Source organism: Trematomus bernacchii, unplaced genomic scaffold (assembly GCF_902827165.1).
Source record: "Trematomus bernacchii unplaced genomic scaffold, fTreBer1.1, whole genome shotgun sequence".
Classification (NCBI taxonomy): domain Eukaryota; kingdom Metazoa; phylum Chordata; class Actinopteri; order Perciformes; family Nototheniidae; genus Trematomus; species Trematomus bernacchii.
In genome coordinates this window covers 3,900,627-3,919,492 of record NW_022987531.1, presented here as the reverse complement: position 1 = coordinate 3,919,492, position 18,866 = coordinate 3,900,627, and the positions used below count along the sequence as shown (strand labels likewise).

The following is an 18,866-nucleotide window of genomic DNA, read 5'->3' as shown; positions in this document are numbered from 1 at the left end:
TAGCACCATCACTGCCACAATGAAAGTGGTGAATGATATTACGAGTATTTTAGATAATAAGCAGAGTTGTGCAGCTCTATTTGTTGACCTATCCAAAGCTTTTGATACCGTTGATCATCGCATCTTAAAGCAGAGACTGGTCAGTATTGGCTTATCCTGCCATGCAGTGGGGTGGTTTGTGAACTACCTCTCTGAAAGGTCCCAATGTGTTCAGTTTGATGGGCTCACTTCCGAGTGGTTAAACATGACTAATGGTGTACCACAAGGTTCAGTTTTAGGTCCGCTATTATTCTCTATCTATATTAATAGTTTAGGTGAAAATGTCGAAGGAGCAACCTTACATTTTTATGCGGACGATACCATTATGTACTGTGCAGGTCCCTCGATTAACGAGGCTGTTGATAAATTACAGGCTGTTTTTAACATTATTCAGGCTCAGCTCTCTGAGCTTAAGCTTCTTTTAAATGTGGATAAAACCAAGGTAATGCTCTTTTCTAAAGCTAAAAATACACCAGAGACTGCTTTGGATAACTACGCAAGGAATACAACTTGAAGTGGTTGCCTGTTACAAATACCTAGGTATCTGGCTTGATGATTGTCTCACTTTTAAATTTCATGTAAATAACCTGCTTAAAAAACTGAGGGTTAGGATAGGTTTCTTTTACAGAAATAAGTCCTGTTTCTCGCTTGAGGCCAGGAAAAGGCTAGTCACTGTGACCTTTTTACCTGTGCTGGACTATGGTGATTTGTTATATATGAATGCACCTGCCAATTACCTGAGCAAGTTAGATGCTGAGTATCACAGTGCACTGAGATTTTTTACAAATTGTAAAGCACTTACGCATCACTGTACACTGTATACCAAGGCGGTTTTGCCATCACTTACTGTACGGAGGCTCAGTCACTGGTACATGTTCATTTACAAAGCCATGTTGGATAAACTACCATCTTATATCTGCTCCCTGATCTCTCGGCGAATTGAAAGTAGTTATTGCCTGAGATCGCATGCTGTGGTTTTATTAAATGTGCCAAGTGCTAGGACTGTCTTAGGGAAGAAAGCTTTTAGATGTGCAGCTCCACTAACTTGGAACAGTCTGCAAAAAGAATGGAAAATTACCAATCTGGTACCACTACATGTTTTTAAAGCTCGGTTGGATGCTACACAATCAGATGCTGTTGGTACCTGTACATGTGGATAGATATGTAAATTGTAATCCCTGTAATATTTGCTGTATGATGTCCTTTTGTTGTTCTGTTGTTTATGTTTTTATGTCTTCATGTGGAACCTACTGCTGCAGGTCTCCCTTGAAAAAGAGATCATTGATCTCAATGTGATTTCACCTGGATAAATAAAGGTTTTGAATTGAATTGAATTGATTTGTGTTGTTTGTGCTGTACTATACGGTCTGTTTCTTTATTATGTTAAGTGAGAAGTAAAGAAAAGCTGTGCTATGAAAGTTAGCTTTTGCTAACTTTAGATCCATAACAATGCAAGCTAAGTAGCCTAACAGCAGGGACAGTTAGCTACATAGCTAGCAGTGAGTGAGCGTTCAGACACCGGCACACACACTTAAACGGACTCGTGTGCCTGACTCTACCAACATGCTTTCATGATTCTGTTTAGATATACTTATATATGCAAGTATAAGCCATGATAGCTTATTTTATTAACACACTAATTTGATATGAAAATCAATGGAGGCTGAGTTACTACTTCTCTTTGTAGGAAAACCTACCGTCCATGACTGCCCCCGAGATGAGTTATATTTATTAACTTCATTTTTTTCATTTCCTAAAACATTTATTTTCCTCTCATATTAACCCGGTGACACCAACACAAACGTGGCCGAGTGGACTCCGGAGTTTGCTGCATGAGTTGCACTGTATGATCTGTGGTGTAGTGGGCTGTCACTCAAAAACTGAGTAGCCAATGGGGACGCACCCCTGAAAGTCCCGCCCACCTGGGACGTTTGTCAGAATCTAAAACAAAAATGAAGGAGCGCAAACGAGAAGAGCTGCAGCGAGAGCAAAAGTCTGATCATTGAGAAAGAAGCAAAGAGAACTGCAAACAAAAATATATGTTAAAACAAAGAAAAAAGACTTATAGTTTTCATGATTACACAAATGATTTGTTTGCAACTTATAGTTTCATTTTTTTTAATTAAATGTATTTTTGCTTGACTCAGTTGTTTTTTCTCTTAAACTCTTAGTTTTGCTTGATTCTGAGACAGTGTTGCTTTATCTTTATGACACAAAACTAATCCCATATGATCAGGACTCAATATCTTAGCAAGCGAGTGCTGCAACCCCGCTGAAAGACTTTTAAAAATGTTTGACAAAAGTCCGTTAAACCTCTTATTTGAACCATTTTGGCTGAGGAAAAGAAGCTGCCTCATAATTATGCAAAGCTTTATATAGGGTGTTGATCTCCTTAGGCCATACCCTCCGTCATTGAACAAATACACATCCCCTGATGTGCTTAAATCTAATACGCATTCAAGTTTATACAGCTTGGAGTTGGAAAATATGCACAAAAATTATGGTATGGTCAAAATTCACACTTGCCTAATAATTTGCATACAGTGTACAGGCAACAATTGATACACATGTTCATGAAACAGCAGCTCTATACACAGTTATAATCACATGGACTGACTGGCTAAAACAAACATGTAAAAAGAAGACCTGGTGACACTCACTGTAGCTGCAGCCAGCGCCTCCTTGTCGTAGTACTTTTTCCTCTCGTACTTGTCCCGGATGAAGACCTCCACTGCTCTAAAGGTCAGGGTTAAGGACAGAAATAATGCACAAAAATATCCAAATCTCCATAATGCAGACCGACAGAAACGTACAGTTTGCTAAAATCCTCACTGACATAAATAAAAAAAGTTGTGATTAGGAGTTTGTACATTTGAATTCCTGGAGAAGATTAAATACAAGAAAAAAACTATTGTGAGAGATTTGAGAAACGTCTGTCAGGATTAGGGTGACCAGTGGCCTGTACGACGAATCCAGTTCAACAGACCCTGGATATGTTTGAGTTATCTGGCTTAACTAACCCAAAACAAACGAGATCTCGCTAAGCGGTCCTACGACGCTGGTTATTAACGCAGTAAATCAACCCGGGTTTCTCTGTCCGGCTGAGAGCGTGTTCACGTGCAAGGGGCGGGGTTAGCAACATTTGACCAATCAAAAACATGGACAAGCGTACTGACAGCGCAGCGTCATACTTCATGAATGAAAAGTAAACTATAATATTAGCCAAATATGAAGAAGTTCAACTTTAAACATCCATGACTTAAACACATAATCCAGGATAAAAGCCACATAGTTGCACCTGCAAGGTGAACACAGAACAGCTGGTTAAAAAAAAAAAGTGCAGTGTTTGAATGCGTAGACAGGTTTATGATATCACTGTCTAGACATGAGTGGATCTGACTTTATACACTTGACTCGAGTATTTCGTCAACTTAATGTGTTGTTTTAAATAACACTTCCGCATACAGTATGTGACAATGTAAGTGTTGCACGGCCAGATACGGCTCGAGAAGCTGACACAGATAAGGAAATATGATATATTATGATATTATATGATCGATGATGTGATTGATGATGTGATATGAATGATAAGTGCGACATGTCGGCGTCTTCCCTGCATACGGCAGTTTTTCTGCATTTCCTTTATCCTGTAATATGACTTGATAACTTTAAACTCCCCACACTGAGCTCTGATTGGTCAGCAGGCGGTGCTTTCACTGAGTTTATCTCTTATCTGGAACATAACCTGCTCCGGAGCAGGTTAGATGTTCAGCATAAGTTACCATGGAGATCTACCCCGGTAAGAAGTGAACCAGCGATGTCGGACCGAAAACTCAGTTAACCCTGAAGTACCTCGCTAACCGCAAATCCTGCTTCGTAGTACAGGCCACAGGTGTCCCGCTTTGTGCGGGACTGCACAGCATTTTTATCATTTGTCCCACACATTTAGCCGATGTCCCGCATTTCATTGACAGTCTTAAACAAGGTTTTATACAAAGGTGTGTATAAAACGAGAGGGCTATCATCACCTTTAGCTGTGTCAGATGTCAATCAATCAACAGAGAAATGTATTAACTTATGGGTGTAGCCGGTGGAGGGCGATTCCCAGACAGTTATTGTCAGATTTGCCAGATTATTTTTTAAATTGCGCACGGAGCGACACTTCCCCGAAACTCTCAAGAAAGGCCTGGCTCATTAAGAAAATATCGATCTATGGATATATTCCTCCTGAAACCAAAAGAGATGAGGTAACAGCAGCTGATTTAATTAACGTTTAGCACACAGGTCAGCAGACTGTGGCAGTAAGCTAGCTCCGGTCATTTCTTTATGGATATTTTACAAATCACTCCCCTTTTAAACTGTATTCTTGTTTTATTGTCATATAGTATTTCAGACCTGTTTTTCATTTATTCTCTTGTGTTTTTTTATAACTATAATGATCATATGAAGGTGTGCCTCGGAAATACTTGTTTACATAAATGGTGATCAAACCATTTGAGACCCACTGAGATAACTTAGACTAAGTTAACTAAACCCTCAGAGTCCTTTACCTCACCTGAGCCTCTCAGTCTGACAGGAGAGGACTCTCCCTTCACGTTGTTGTAGAAACAGCTTCTAATATCCGTTAGCTCAACAACAACAATCTCCGGTACCGGTGCTCTCTCTCTCTCTCGCTCGCTCACTCAACAAAATGCGCTCATGCCACACACACAGAGCCGAGCTTGAATGAAACACCCAGAAGTATTTGTACTGTACAGTATCATATCATTTTCGAATCAATCATTTTTCAAAAAAAATAAAATACATACATTCCTTGGGGTTGCTTAGCAGTTGCTAGGCCAAATATTTGTGTTGCTGTAGCAACTGCAAGCTACCGCCTGGCGCCGCCCCCGAAACCAAAGTAAAGCGTTGTTATTAATATTTATAAACTAATAGTTTAATAGAAATGTTCTTCTTAAGGGTTAGATAGACATTATATATACATCTAATCTAGCTCTTAGCAACGCAGTAACATGTCCCGCAAAAACGTCCTATTTGTTTGTTGGCACCTGAGGCCTGTACTACGAAGCTGGTTCAACCTAACCTGGATATGTTTGAGTTAGCCGGTTGGCCCAATCCAAAACATACGCGCTCTGGCTAAGCTGTGCTACGACGCTGGTTATCAAGTGGATCGCTCAAGCCAGCCGTGTCCTATCTAGTTAGGTGCGCGTTCACATGAAAGGGGTGGTATCTGGAGCATTCGACCAATCACAAACATGGACAAGGTACTTCCTGAATGAAAAGTGAACTTTAATATTAGTCAAATATGAAGAAGTTAAACTTTAAACATCCATGACTTAAACACTTTATCCAGGATAAAAGCCACATAGCTGCACCTGCAATGTGAATACAGCTGGTAAAAGAAAAAGTGTTTGAATGCGTACATCAACAGGTTTATGATATCACTGCCCCGTCCAAGACACGAGTGGATCTGACTTTAATTACATTTGACTCGAGTGTTTCGTCAACTTAATGTGTTGCTTAAAATAATACTTCTGCATACAGTATGTGACATTGTGAGTGTTGCACGGCCAGATACGGCTCAAGAAGCTGACTCAGATAAGGAAATATATGATACATTATGATGTGATATGATGTGAATGATAATGGGACACATCGACGTCTGCACTCACAGTGCCGCGGGCTGTACTTAATGTTACTTTGATCCGGTTACTTATGTTGTGGCAGATATTTAAGTAAGCTTTCTTAACGCTAATGTTATAATAGTCAGATTGCTCTGAAGATGGGAGGGGATATTCTATTCATTTTCACGTTCACACAGTCAGTTGATTTTTGCCGGCCGTCTTTCCTGCAACGGCAGTTTTTCTGTATTTCCTCTATCCTGTAATATGACTTGATCGCTTTAAACTCCGCACACGGAGCTCTGATTGGTCAGCAGGCGGTGCTTTCACTGAGTTGATCTCTTAGCCTGCAACCTAACCTCCTCCCGAGGAGGTTAGCCGTTCAGCATATGTTACCATGGAGATCTAGCCCGCTAAAAAGAGAACCAGCGTCGTAGGACCGGAAAGCCCGAGTTTTCCCTGAAGTTAGCCGGCTAAGCGAAAATCCGGCTTCGTAGTACAGGCCTCTGGTCACCCTAGTCATCATATGATGTGTTTTTCCTGCCCCCCCCTCCCCAGCTTTGTCTTGTTCTTGTTATAAGTTCTGAATGTGTATACGTTTTCTGTTAGTGTTTGTTAGATCCTTGTGTGTTGTCATCTGTAAAGTTCTTCCCACATTTGCATTTTGGTCCACCACGCTCCGCCTGCAAGAGACAAGATCTCCAAAACAAAACAAGAGCATCAGTTGTTTGTTTGTTTGTTTGTTTGTTTAGAAAAATGGCTGGATGTAAGTTTCTATCAAAACCCATAAGCTTTCGCTTCCTTAATAATGGTGGCAAAAGATTGGGAAAGGTTCATGTGAAACCTTTTTGTAACAGTGATTTAATGGTTTAATGGATTTGAGAACCTGGCACACAAACCAATTTTTGGCCGTCTGTCAATATGGAGCGATTGGTTGGAGTTATAGACTGTAGCCTCTGTCTAGTTTTAGAAGTGATTCTGCACTGTCTGCACTTTTCGGCCCTGATGTCGGCAAAATAAATCACTCTGATTGGCTGTTCTGATTAAGCAGTACTCATGATAGTGCACTGCAATTTGCCATACAGACGCACTTATGCACTCAAAATAGCAAACGTAAGTAAAGAAGTTCACACATTCAGACACAGCATTACTCTTTATATCTGGATTCCAGCCTGACAGACTTGCACACACACAAATGGCAATTCAAACACACCACTCTTACATTCAGGCACTACATGGAGGCTAATCCCGAGACTCTTATCTGCCTATTTTCAGCAGTAATGCTTCTGTCAGATAGAGTAATAGACTTCAAAAGATTGAAAAATGATGACCAACGGCACGAGCCGAGAGATAGGGCTGGAAGAGGCAGGCTGCTGAGCTGCATCTCAAACACAGAGCATTTATAACTGTTGATTGGAAACAGCAGAACAGATAGGAGGCTACGCTACGGCAGCACAGCACTATAGCCACTGTAGGATGAATGTGAACAAAATCACATGGTGGAGATTTATACAAGCCAGACACTAAATGAAGTATCATTTTCATAGTTAATCTTCACCATATTCTTTTCAATATCTCAACACAAATGTATGGATGTCAGCAATTAAAAGGGAACTGGTTGTAAAAATGCCACTAAGGACATTTGGGTATCTTTGCACGACAAAAATATGAATGAATTTAGATACTCTTTGAGAAACATTCTAGAATTGTTAGAGTACTGGTGCGGTGCTGGTTCCGAACACGCTGATTGCTTGGCCCCTGTAATTGCTTTTTGGAGATTTATTGCAAACTGCGTCTTGAAAAATCCAATACATGATTGTGTTGTTGGTGTTTTTTCTACATGTTAATACTTTTTAAATACTTTTAAAATACTGAAATGGACACGAACTACAGCTTAACAGCTACGATCAAGTAGAAGTGCCACTGTAGGATTTACCTGCCGATAAACAAACAAAAGCTTGAGCACTCGTGAAAAAAATAAAAAGAGAAATTGGAGATTTAAACCCTATTTGCCTTCCGTTGTCTCTCAACACTAGAGTTTGTAGTGCATTACTGAGACATGGCTGAACGGGGATAAACCGGACTCTTTGGTTCCAAACTTAAGAATTCCCCTTGGTGCAAGCCGTCAGAGACAAACAGAGTACCCAGAAGAAAGGGGAGGACTTGCTGTCTTTATTAATAACAGATGCTGTAACCCTGGCCATGTGACTGTAAAGGACCGCATATGTACCCCTGACATAGAGCTGTTGCCTGTGAGTTTCCATACGGGATCAATAGATATCTTATCAATGGGTGAAATTTGATGTGAATCTATAAAAGCAAACCAAAGTCATAGGACAGCTTTGATGTAACATAAACCTTTACATTGATTGGAAGAAAACCACAATCCGTAATTTGAAGCTACGTTGCTATCGTCGCAGTTCTAGCCGTTGCTCGTTCTCCAGACAATTTTTTCTTAGCGGAAGAAAGAAAAGCATATAAGTTAAACTCTATTCCATACTGATGTAGCAAATATGGACAGGGAATCAAACTCAATATTTCATTTGCATACATAGCACAGTAACTAGCAGGGCCTATATGATGTGAGTATGAACACAGAAGCACACTCTGAGGAGGTTGCTCCTCTAATCCTGCCTCTGTTATCTGCTGTTTTCAGCAGATAACAGCGCTGCTGTCGGAACGACTAATGGACTTCAAAAGAGTGAAGAATGATGACCACCCGCCTGCCAATGGGCCTGCCAGATACAACGGAGGCTATTACAGCCGTATTTCAAATAGGGAGATTATTTTTTGTGCAGTCTGCCGGTGGAAAATGAACATATGCTCCTGTGTTAACCACACAGCTGTCTCGTCTTGTATCGAGGAAAAGGGCAAACTGGATAACGCTGTTTCACCGCTGTACGCGCAGATACTGTGAGAGGTGTCCTGATTTAATGTGCTGAATGGCGCTGACTGAGCGGAGCCTGTCAGGTCTTATTTGCTGCTGGAAATGAGCAGAGATGTGCCGAGTTGCTGAATTTTGATGATGACAATGAGTTGGATTTGACAAAGCAATTTCTGTACTGCCTTGACACAGGAAAAGATCCAGTGCAGCAGTGATTTCAGGTAGTATTCCCATTAGCATACTGGTAAGTTCATTATTTATCATTTGGTATTGACTATAGTCTATAGAAGTAGAGGAACTAAGGTCCCTAAAAGTTAAAGTAACCCTAGCTGAGGTAGAACAAAGCCCAACCATGTTTTTTCATTACTTTATTTTGTGTAGTTCTTTAAATGGATGGTTGCATCAAAATATTTTACTGCAAAACTATTATTTTTGGTCGATGTTTGGACTTTCCCATAACCAGAAACAGTGAAAATGTATTATTTTCTAAAAGCAGGAGCCACACAGGAAGGATACTGGTCTGTCTGTGGACGCTTGAAGTTCTCCGGTAGGTGAGCTTCGTACAGCAGCTTTGCCCTTCTGTTGCTCATGTCCACCATACTCTGCAAGGAGAGAAGTACAAGGTTAGAACAGTCCTAATATGCTATCATGTGATGAATGAGACATCTGATTGGCAAGAGACAGTTCCCTGTTGAAAAAGAATGCATTTGTGAATCAAACGATGGGAGTCTAGAAGATCCCACACACAAACGCAGCGAGGTTCATGCACAAAAAGCAGTTATAAAAGCATATAGCATAAAGCATATATATATATATATATATATATATATATATATATATATATATATATATATATATATATATATATATATATAATTGTGAAATTTATTTTTATATAGGTCGATTTTTACATTTATATACAATGATTAATATTTGTGTGTGCACTGAAAACATTTTTTGTGGAGAGAGACATGTCTATATTTAAATCCAGGATTAAATGTGTGAATCCTTCTGTGTGCATTGATTTATTTCTAGACTGATCCGACCCAATAGAGCAGGAGAGTTAAAATGATATATGTGTTGTTAATACTAGTAGGGCAAAAGGTAAAATCCCTTTGAGAACATTTCAAACACAGTACGTTTTTTCATTCATCTCATTTGCATTCGACTCAACTTCCCGCCAACTCCTTTCCATGCACGCTCACACACAGGGTCAGGGACACACTGGCTGCATGTGTGGAGGATAAATTAAGAGGAGGGTGATAAATGGGGCGATGATAGGAGAAGTGGAGGAGACGGAGTCGGAATAATCAGCCATCCAGAATTAATTAGTCATTGAAAACAGCGATTAACATTCAGAGTGAGAGCCTTTCCACTCTCAGTCAGCTGATGGATAGGAACTGCCTTAGCGCTGTGCTCACACACACACACACACACACACACACACACACACACAGAACAACAGGACGTATTAACAACGGAATGATTTAATACATTCCGTTGTTAATACGTCAGGTGACACATAGAGCAGTGCTTCTAAATGATTGTGTAATTAAATCAATGAGACATGCTAGTTACCCACAGAAAACACCTTTACAGAGTAATTACAGTAATCTATATTCCTAAAGCATGGCCGTGTGAGCCCATGTGTGTTGTTAAGCAAGCATGATGAGCATTAGTACTCCAGTACATGATTTTGATGCGAGTATTCATTCAACCTATTGTCCTTATTGTCATGTTCACATAATTATGTATTACATCTTGCGTCCACCAAAATCGATTCAGTTCATGTTGTGTTCGCATTTACACAACCATTGCCATGCTTTGGATAATACAAAGATAAGGCGTAAGTCTGCACCATAAAAGGTCATGCTGCATTGACCACAAGCAGCTCATGTCTTATTTTAACCATGGATTTACAGATAGAAAAAAAACGTCTAAATGGGATTATAATTAGGGCAATCCTTACATCATAACATAATATATAATATAATACACTGTCATCACTATGAGTATGAAGGTAAGAAGAAAGGGAACGTTTTCTGACATAAATAGGGTCAATTTGGTTTTAAGAGTTATACATGCAAAAGGGAATCAATGCATTTTAGTGAGCTGTGTCTTCTGAATTTGCACCAAAAATGCAGTGAAACTTAAAAGTTCAATGGTCAACACACACACCATTCATATTTTTTTTTAACTGGGAATGAGGCAGAAAATGGTGTTGAGAACAAAGAAAATCTTTTTTTTTTTTCTTTTTTTTTTAAATCACAGAGATGCCAAATCTACATTATCACATGCCCTCTGTGTTTGAGAAATTAAGGATAAGGTCGATTCACATGAGGAAGAATCAAATACAACATCCACCATTATTACCGGTACTGTTTTCATCTCGAGTGTCTATGAGTTTACGTAAGCATTTAAAAAGTTCAACATGTTTTCCCGGCTCTATAGGTAGTATATGTTAGGTATTTGGCAGTGATGAAAATGTGCTTATTTATTATCAAGTATTTTGAGTGTTTATTTTATACAAAGACTCTATTGGTTTGTACTTCAATCTCCAGGGAGCCTGAAACTTGACAGGTAAGTTTCTAAAGATGGTCCGAGCATCTCTACGCCCCTGGCCCTCTAGGTACAGATGACTTTAGATCCCCAGGTAACACCAACCCGTGGCAAAAGGGCTTTGGAATGTTTTGTGAGTGTTACCTGGATCTGCTCAGGTGTCCACTGGTCCAGATTGACAGATTTGACTCTGGAGATGTGGACACCCAGGTTGCGATGGATGCCGGCACAGCGGATACACATGAACACGCCGAGGTTCCATGATGCCCATCGAGGACCTGGAATGGGAAAGAAAGGGAAACAGAAAGAAAAAGTGAGATGTGCTTTAAAGATTCAATGTTCAATTTTTTATGTGACGTTCCTGCTGCGTTACACGGACTCACTAGCATTTAGTGAGCTACAGACGAGACTTCCAGCCCAACATTTTCAATTCAGTATTGCAATTGCCTTTTTCATTAAAATCCAATTTATGGGAGTGAAAGAACAGCAGGCCTTGATGAATTCAAACGCGTGTGTGATGAAAAAGCAAACGCTATCTCTTTGAAAATCTTCACCAAACGCAGTCCATCATAAATGTGTTTAGAAATTCAAAAAGTAACCTCCACAAACTGGACAAACTGTTTGACTGACAAGAAATGTTTTAATGGTTTGAAAAAGAATGCACGTGCAGTACACAATCAGAGATGAACAGAAACTCAGGAAGTTAATAGGAAAAAAGAACAAATTCAAAGCAGAGTTTCCGTTAGAATTTTATTTTGCCGGTCAACATGTCCGTTAAAGTTTAAATCTTCCGGACAAAATGAGAAAAGTGCCAGTCAAAGGTCTTCTTTGTTATGTATTGAGCTTTAAAACAAATTGATATGATTCGATATTAAACAAGTAGATTACGGTAACTACATTATTCAAAAGTCTACAAGTAGATTAACTACATTATTCAAAAGTCTACAGTAATTTATAATAACACAGGAATAATAAACGGAGCGCTCTCTCCTGACAGCCCGTCAGTATCCGTCTCATGCAGCTCGCTGATCCAGTAATGAGTGACCCGACAGTAAAACTAAACATATCTATAACTAGTTTAGGTAGTTTGAGAGGTAATTAAAATAGCTAAGTGTGATTTTCTAACCTGAAGTGTGTGTTTTGCTCCGTTCACCGCTGCAGGTGATCATGCAGAGCTGTGTGTCGACTCGTCAGCAGCAGCTGATCTCTCTCTCCCGTCAGATTAGACTTCACTCGCGTTTCTGTCCATATCGATCAGATCTAGCTAATGATATGACTACCTGCTTATTAAAAGACACCTAAACAATAAGCGTCGCTATGCAACCGGGTGAGGCCGCAAAGTATAGCGCAGCATTATGCATTTGTTTACATGCCCACCGGAACCCCGAGGCATTACCAACAGATCAACGCACAATCAACCCATACAGGACATCTCTTTCTCCACATTAAATGTTAGACATTAGAATTGACTATTCTTGTCTGTCACATACTATTCTTGTCTGTCACATACTCTTCTTGTCCGTCACATAAGTGGCGCAACTGATGCTGTATTGTGCTAAGGGGAAATTATTTTGACCTGACATTTTGACCGTAGAGATTTAGATTTGCCGGTCTTCAGCATATTTTACCGGTCAAAGTCAGGTAATTACCGGCTAACGGAAACTCTGATTCAAAGCCTTAAATTACTTTGTGGAAATGTCTAGCTTTAAAAACCTAGTTTAATAGAACGGACATAGGCCTACTTCAGCTAAATGTTATCCTGAGATATTTTGAAGATGTTCTTATCAAAATGCTTGGGAAGTTGTATCCCAAAATCTCTTCAATGCATTTTAAATTGGATTTAACATAAAGGACATTGTGTAGTCTGTGTAATTTAAAGGTCCCCTATTATACTCTTCTTCATCAATATATTATCGGTCTCAGATCTATACAAAACATGTCTCTGAAGTGTTTGGCTCCAAACACCAAACAGATCATTGTAGCATCCCATAATCCCCTCTGTTTCAGCCCTGCTTCAAAAGTGCTGATTCTGTGTCTGTTACTTTAGATGAAAATAAGGAGCCACTCCCCACGCCTCTCTGAGAGATATTTGGTTAAAAAGAACACAATGGTGCTCTAGGAGGAGATCCAGGTGATAAGGTGGGGGGGGTGGGGGTTACCTTGGTTGGTGATTGGCTAATGGTCACACAAGCCAAAAGCTCGTTATGACATCATAAAGTGGCCAAAATTTGATCAGCTCATTTTCAGACAGGTTTTTATATAAATGGATCAGGACAAAGAGAGAGAGAATCTTTTTTCCTGAAACTTTCAGAATCTCTTTACACAGAGGGGACACATGTTTATGTATAGAAGACAAAAAGTGGATTTTCCATAATAGGTGACCTTTAAAGATATCCATTGATTGCAGTTCCTTTGTTAAAGAAAATCATTATATGCATCTGTTATCAGTCACTTTTTAATACAAGACTTGTTCAAACTGAGTTTTTCCTATTGTTTGAGAAGATGAATGTCCGTCTTTAACCTGTTAAACCCCATCCCTGTTTTTCAGGTCTCAGGTTCGAAAATGACATTTCCAGAACAAATGACCATAACTACACTTCTAAAAGGGGAAAATGAATAATCTTTTTTCTCAAAGTAATGATAAACCTGTGAGTTGGATGTAGAACAGTCAGAATCAATATAGATGTTTTTTATTTTAAAGAAAATTCAGATTGAACATAGTAAAAAACTGTAAATTATAGTCAGGGATTCAAACTCATCAGGTATGAAAAAGGTGACAAGGATCCGAGCCCCCCGACCCCACGGAATATCGGCTTTAAAATTAGGAATAACAGAGGATTTTAGCAGTCAGAACAACTAAAGCAGTTAATAATAACAGAAACGCCAAAGACTCACATCTAATAGAAATTTATAAAAGCATTTATTTTAATTGTGTAGCAGTCAGTTTATAATTTTGGCAGCACTGTTGAGCATTTTCAAAATGTATTTTCATGCCTCTGTGCAAGGCTTAGTCTTTATATCTTTATAGCCACTGGTGTAAAGTAACTAAGTTCATAAACTCAACAAGTACTATACTTGGGTACAATTTTGAGATACTTGTACTTTATTTCAATGTTTTGCTACTTTGTTCTTCTTCTCCACTACAGTCAGAGGTAAATGGTGTACTTTGACTCCACTACATGTATTTAATACCTTTAGTTACTTTACAGATGTGGATGAATGATGTGAAATATAATCAAGTGTTAAATCAGACTTTAGTTCCACCTGGAGTAAATTCACAAGCTACCCTGCAGTATACAAAGTCATTCAAACTAGCTGCACCTTTACCAGCTTTGAGAACACTTTCATGATCAATCATTATAAAACATATCATATATATTATTCTGAAATGGACCAATCTGCACAATGACTACTTTTACTGTCGCTACTTTAACTATATTTTGATGAGAATACTTTTCTACTTTTACTTGAGGAACATTTTGAATGCAGGACTTTTACTGTAACAGAGTATTCCTACACTCTGGTACTTCTACTTTTACTCAAGTACAAGACCTGAGTACTTCTACTTTTACTCAAGTACAAGACCTGAGTACTTCTACTTTTACTCTAGTACAAGATCTGATTGCTTCTACTTTTACTCAAGTACAAGATCTGAGTACTTCTACTTTTACTCAAGTACAAGACCTGAGTACTTCTACTTTTACTCAAGTACAAGACCTGAGTACTTCTACTTTTACTCTAGTACAAGATCTGATTGCTTCTACTTTTACTCAAGTACAAGATCTGAGTACTTCTACTTTTACTCTAGTACAAGATCTGATTGCTTCTACTTTTACTCAAGTACAAGATCTGAGTACTTCTACTTTTACTCTAGTACAAGATCTGAGTGCTTCTACTTTTACTCAAGTACAAGATATATACTTATACCACCTCCGTTTATAGCCTATGAAAAAAACTATTTGAAAACGAAGGCTAAAGCTAACGTTAGCAGATAGTGACAATGTATGCTAGTTAGCTAGCTCAACGATTCATTAAATAATATTGCGACAGAAAAACTTTTCAGTGCACATCACGCTCTGCGACTCCGACAGGGAGCTCTGCTCTGAACACCTGAACGGCCCGTTCTAACAGCTGTTCACCAGCGGTCCAGTCTGTGCCACAGTGACTCCGGACCGCACAGTTAATATTAACGAACGCACCGTAGGTAATGTAGCTGCTGAAGCCAGATCCTCATCCCGGAGCAGCAGCAGAGCCTTATTATACATCCATGAGCAGAGCCGACAGGCAGGAAGACTCGAGCACACAGCTCGCGCTTCATTATAATATATAAAAAAAGAACACCATGCGTGTCATGATGGCACATAACAGCTCGCGGCCGCAGATTACTCCGGGTCCCAGACCCCCCCCCCCCCATACCCCAAAAATATTTTTATTGCTATTTGATCTACATGAATCACACAAACGACCTATTTTGGATTCAAAACGGCGAATTTCGCCGAAAGGTGACAAGTTTGCATCCCTGATAGTGTCCGTCCAAAAATTCTTTTTTACTAGTGAAAACCAGTGCTTGAAATGGGCCGGTACTCACCGGTACGCAATACCGGTGAGTACCGGCCCAAATATGCCCAGCGTAGATGCACCTAGATGCGTCATGCGTCATGCGTCATGAGATGCCGCCGGTTGTCGCCGGACAAGGAGCCAACTGCTAATACAGAAATGCTGTGCCTGTGTTAGAAATGTTGTCTGACGGGGAGCCTTCTCTGGTCGAGCCTCCTGCTCCAAGTTCAGTAGCACTAGCTCCCACAGAGCCTTCTCTCCCGTCTCTCATTGATTCCCTCTCTCCTTTCCTGCTGAAAGATGGTGAGTGTACTCAGGGACGAGGAGTCATTTAACCAGCCGCCAGTAGGAGTCAGGCTTTACTTTCTTTTATATCCATAAAGAAAAAGTAAATCTGTTTACAGTTCTGTTTCATATGGATGTTGAGAGGTATCCATATATCTCTTCATTTCGCTCTCAAAGTGCACCAGATTGATGCATTTAACTTCAATATTTAAAAGAAATCTTCCCGGGGGAGCATGCCCCCGGACCCCTCTAGAGGAGGTTAGGTCCACTCCCCACTTATAAAAATAGCACTTTACCACTGCACCCCCTCTAATCTCAGATGCACCCTGAGTCATTTTGTTTAAGTACAGTGATCCTTTCTAAAATATACAGTAAAGAGACAAACCCACCAGCATTATAGGATACTATGTGACTTTGAGCCAAATACTTGTTTTTGGGCTGTATTTAAATTGACATGAAACAGTTGCTGATTTAGAGTACTGGCACCTTTTGTATTCCAATTCAAGCACTGGTGAAAACCACCCTTGGATGATGGTAAGGTAGACTAAAAGCTTTAGGAATCCAAAGTACAACATATAATAAGTACCCTGTATCAAGATTGATGCAAAACAAGTGACATTTGACCTTTTTAGAGAGGTTTAGCAAAAAAAAAATCCACCTCTGGGGTGATTTGGGTGGAAATGGGCGTTTTTGCCGTTTCTCTGGAACCCATTGGTCGATTTTGGTGATTGACATCTCTTTTTAACCGTTAGAGCCAATAGAATCGAAGGGGAGTTTCCACATACACACCAACGTTACCAAAAAAAAGTGGGGGCTTGCATGCAGTTTGCCTAAAGCGAAATCTATCTCACGCTCTGAAATCTGGAAAGGGAAAAGCAGGTTTATTGCTTATGGATTATCAGAAATAATTTCAAAGTGACACAGACACATTGGATTAACCTATGGATTAACCTTCAGCAGCGTTTTTATCGTTGTAATGCCATTGAAGACAACTTTTGATCAGACAACGACAAAGGTAAGACATATTGTCATTTTGGCTACCTAGCGCCACGTGTTGTGATGTCTGTTTTTGTTTATAAAGTAGCGAGTTCTTATCATGGAGTGATGATATATATACCTATCGATTCTGTGTATTCTCACAATGCTAATCGATATGTTAGATGTGCAGCTACGATAAGTAAAAAGGGTGTTAAACCGTGTTTTCTGTGCAAACGGCGTTAGCATTTTTTTCGCATGGGGCTAATTCAGAGGCTCAGCGTTAGCTTTGTGGTTTTTTTTTGCAAAAAAAAAAAAAAATGATCAGTTAGCTGAGTTTCTTCCCGTTACATGGATATAAAACATTCATAGTTTATTACATATTAAGAAGCCCTCAGACGCTGTTTCCTGCAGATGATGCAGGTTTAACAGAAGGCTGAATAATTATACAATAAATGTACCTTTCATTGCTTGCATTCTTAATTACTTTGATTAAATGATTGATGGTTTTCATTAAATGTCACTATGATTAAAAACCTACATATGAAAGGTACTTTGAAAACAAATACTTTGAGCTCAATTAAAGCAGCTTTGAGTTGAGAAACCAGTTTTTCAAATTCTTTCATTCAAATCAAATCAAGTTTTATTTATAAAGCACATTTAAAAGCGATTTTTGGTCGAGCCAAAGTGCTGTACATGTAATAAAAACACATTACTACAATCACAATAAAAGACAATAAATTACAACAGATATATATTTTTAAAAAACACAGGGAAAAGTCAGGAGTCGTGCTCCGCTCTAACTAGAAGGCCAGAGAGAAGAAGTGTGTTTTTAGTGTAGATTTAAAAACCCTTAGGGTCTGGGCCGACCTCACATGGAGGGGCAGAGTGTTCCAGAGCCTCGGGCCAGCTGCTGCGAAGGCTCAGTGCCCTCGGGTTTTAAGCCTGGTCTTGGGCACTATCAGCAGCAGCTGGTCAGCAGACCTTAAGCTCTGGCTGGGGTGTAGCGCTGGAGGAGTTCGGCTATATAGGCCGGAGCCAGCCCATTTAGTGCTTTAAAAACAAATAAAAGGATTTTAAAATCAATTCTGAACCGAACTGGAAGCCAGTGTAGTGAGGCCAGAATTGGGGTGATGTGGTCACGCTTTTTGTGGCCAGTCAGCAAACGTGCAGCTGCATTTTGGACTAGCTGCAGGCGTTTAATTGAGGCCTGGTCCATACCCACATACAGAGCGTTGCAATAGTCCAGTCTTGAGGTAACAAAGGCGTTAATAACCCTTTCTAAGTCATTAAAAGATAAATACGACTTGGTTTTGGCCAATAGTCTTCATTAGCTCCATATCATAGATCTTTTCAATTCAGAAATCCTAATCCTCAATAAAACAAATTAAAACAAGAGCCTTTCCACATGTCATATTACATTTTAAATGACAATAGGGTGAACTACAGATCTAAATCTTTTTTTTTTCGAGTGCAGTTCAAAATGTCACGGCACAAATTAAACCAACTCAATTTGGGAGGAGTCCAAGTTCGATTTTGAATATTTGCATGCTAGACAGAGCAAACATAACCGACATGGGGTTACATAACATTCCTGGCAGAGAATAAGAAACAAGGCCACAGGCTTGGTTGCAGAAGCAGAAGAAGAGAAGAACCTCCGGGCAGAGCAAGAGCCGCTTTCACACCAAGTACTTTGCCGTACTCAGTGCCCAGCACTTAGTGCCCAGCACTTAGTGCCCCCATGGAACTAAGTACAGATCGCGTTCACACCGGAATAAGTTCCCTGAGGGAAAATTACACAAATGAAGCCGCTGACGTCACTTCTTCTTCTGCTTTGGGTTTACTGGCAGGCTGCAAACAACTTCACGGCGTATACTGCCACCCGAAGTCCCCGGCCGGAAGTCCCCGGAGTTGGGGAAGCCTTCCGAGTAAATCGCCAGACCGCC

At 39.8% G+C, this 18,866-nt stretch overlaps 1 protein-coding gene across 3 annotated transcripts in view; it reads right to left on the bottom strand.

Moving 5' to 3' along the window:
* The window catches only part of LOC117475737 (stromal membrane-associated protein 1-like), a 128,440-nt gene that overhangs the window by 96,112 nt on the left and 13,462 nt on the right, over positions 1-18,866 (bottom strand). For all 3 annotated transcript variants that reach the window (XM_034122058.1, XM_034122068.1, XM_034122078.1), the window contains exons 2-4: positions 11,248-11,381; positions 9,061-9,146; positions 2,700-2,775 (exon numbers count right to left, since the gene is read on the bottom strand). In XM_034122058.1, coding sequence (XP_033977949.1) covers positions 2,700-2,775; positions 9,061-9,146; positions 11,248-11,381 — 296 coding nt within the window. The remainder of the gene's footprint in view (positions 1-2,699; positions 2,776-9,060; positions 9,147-11,247; positions 11,382-18,866) is intronic.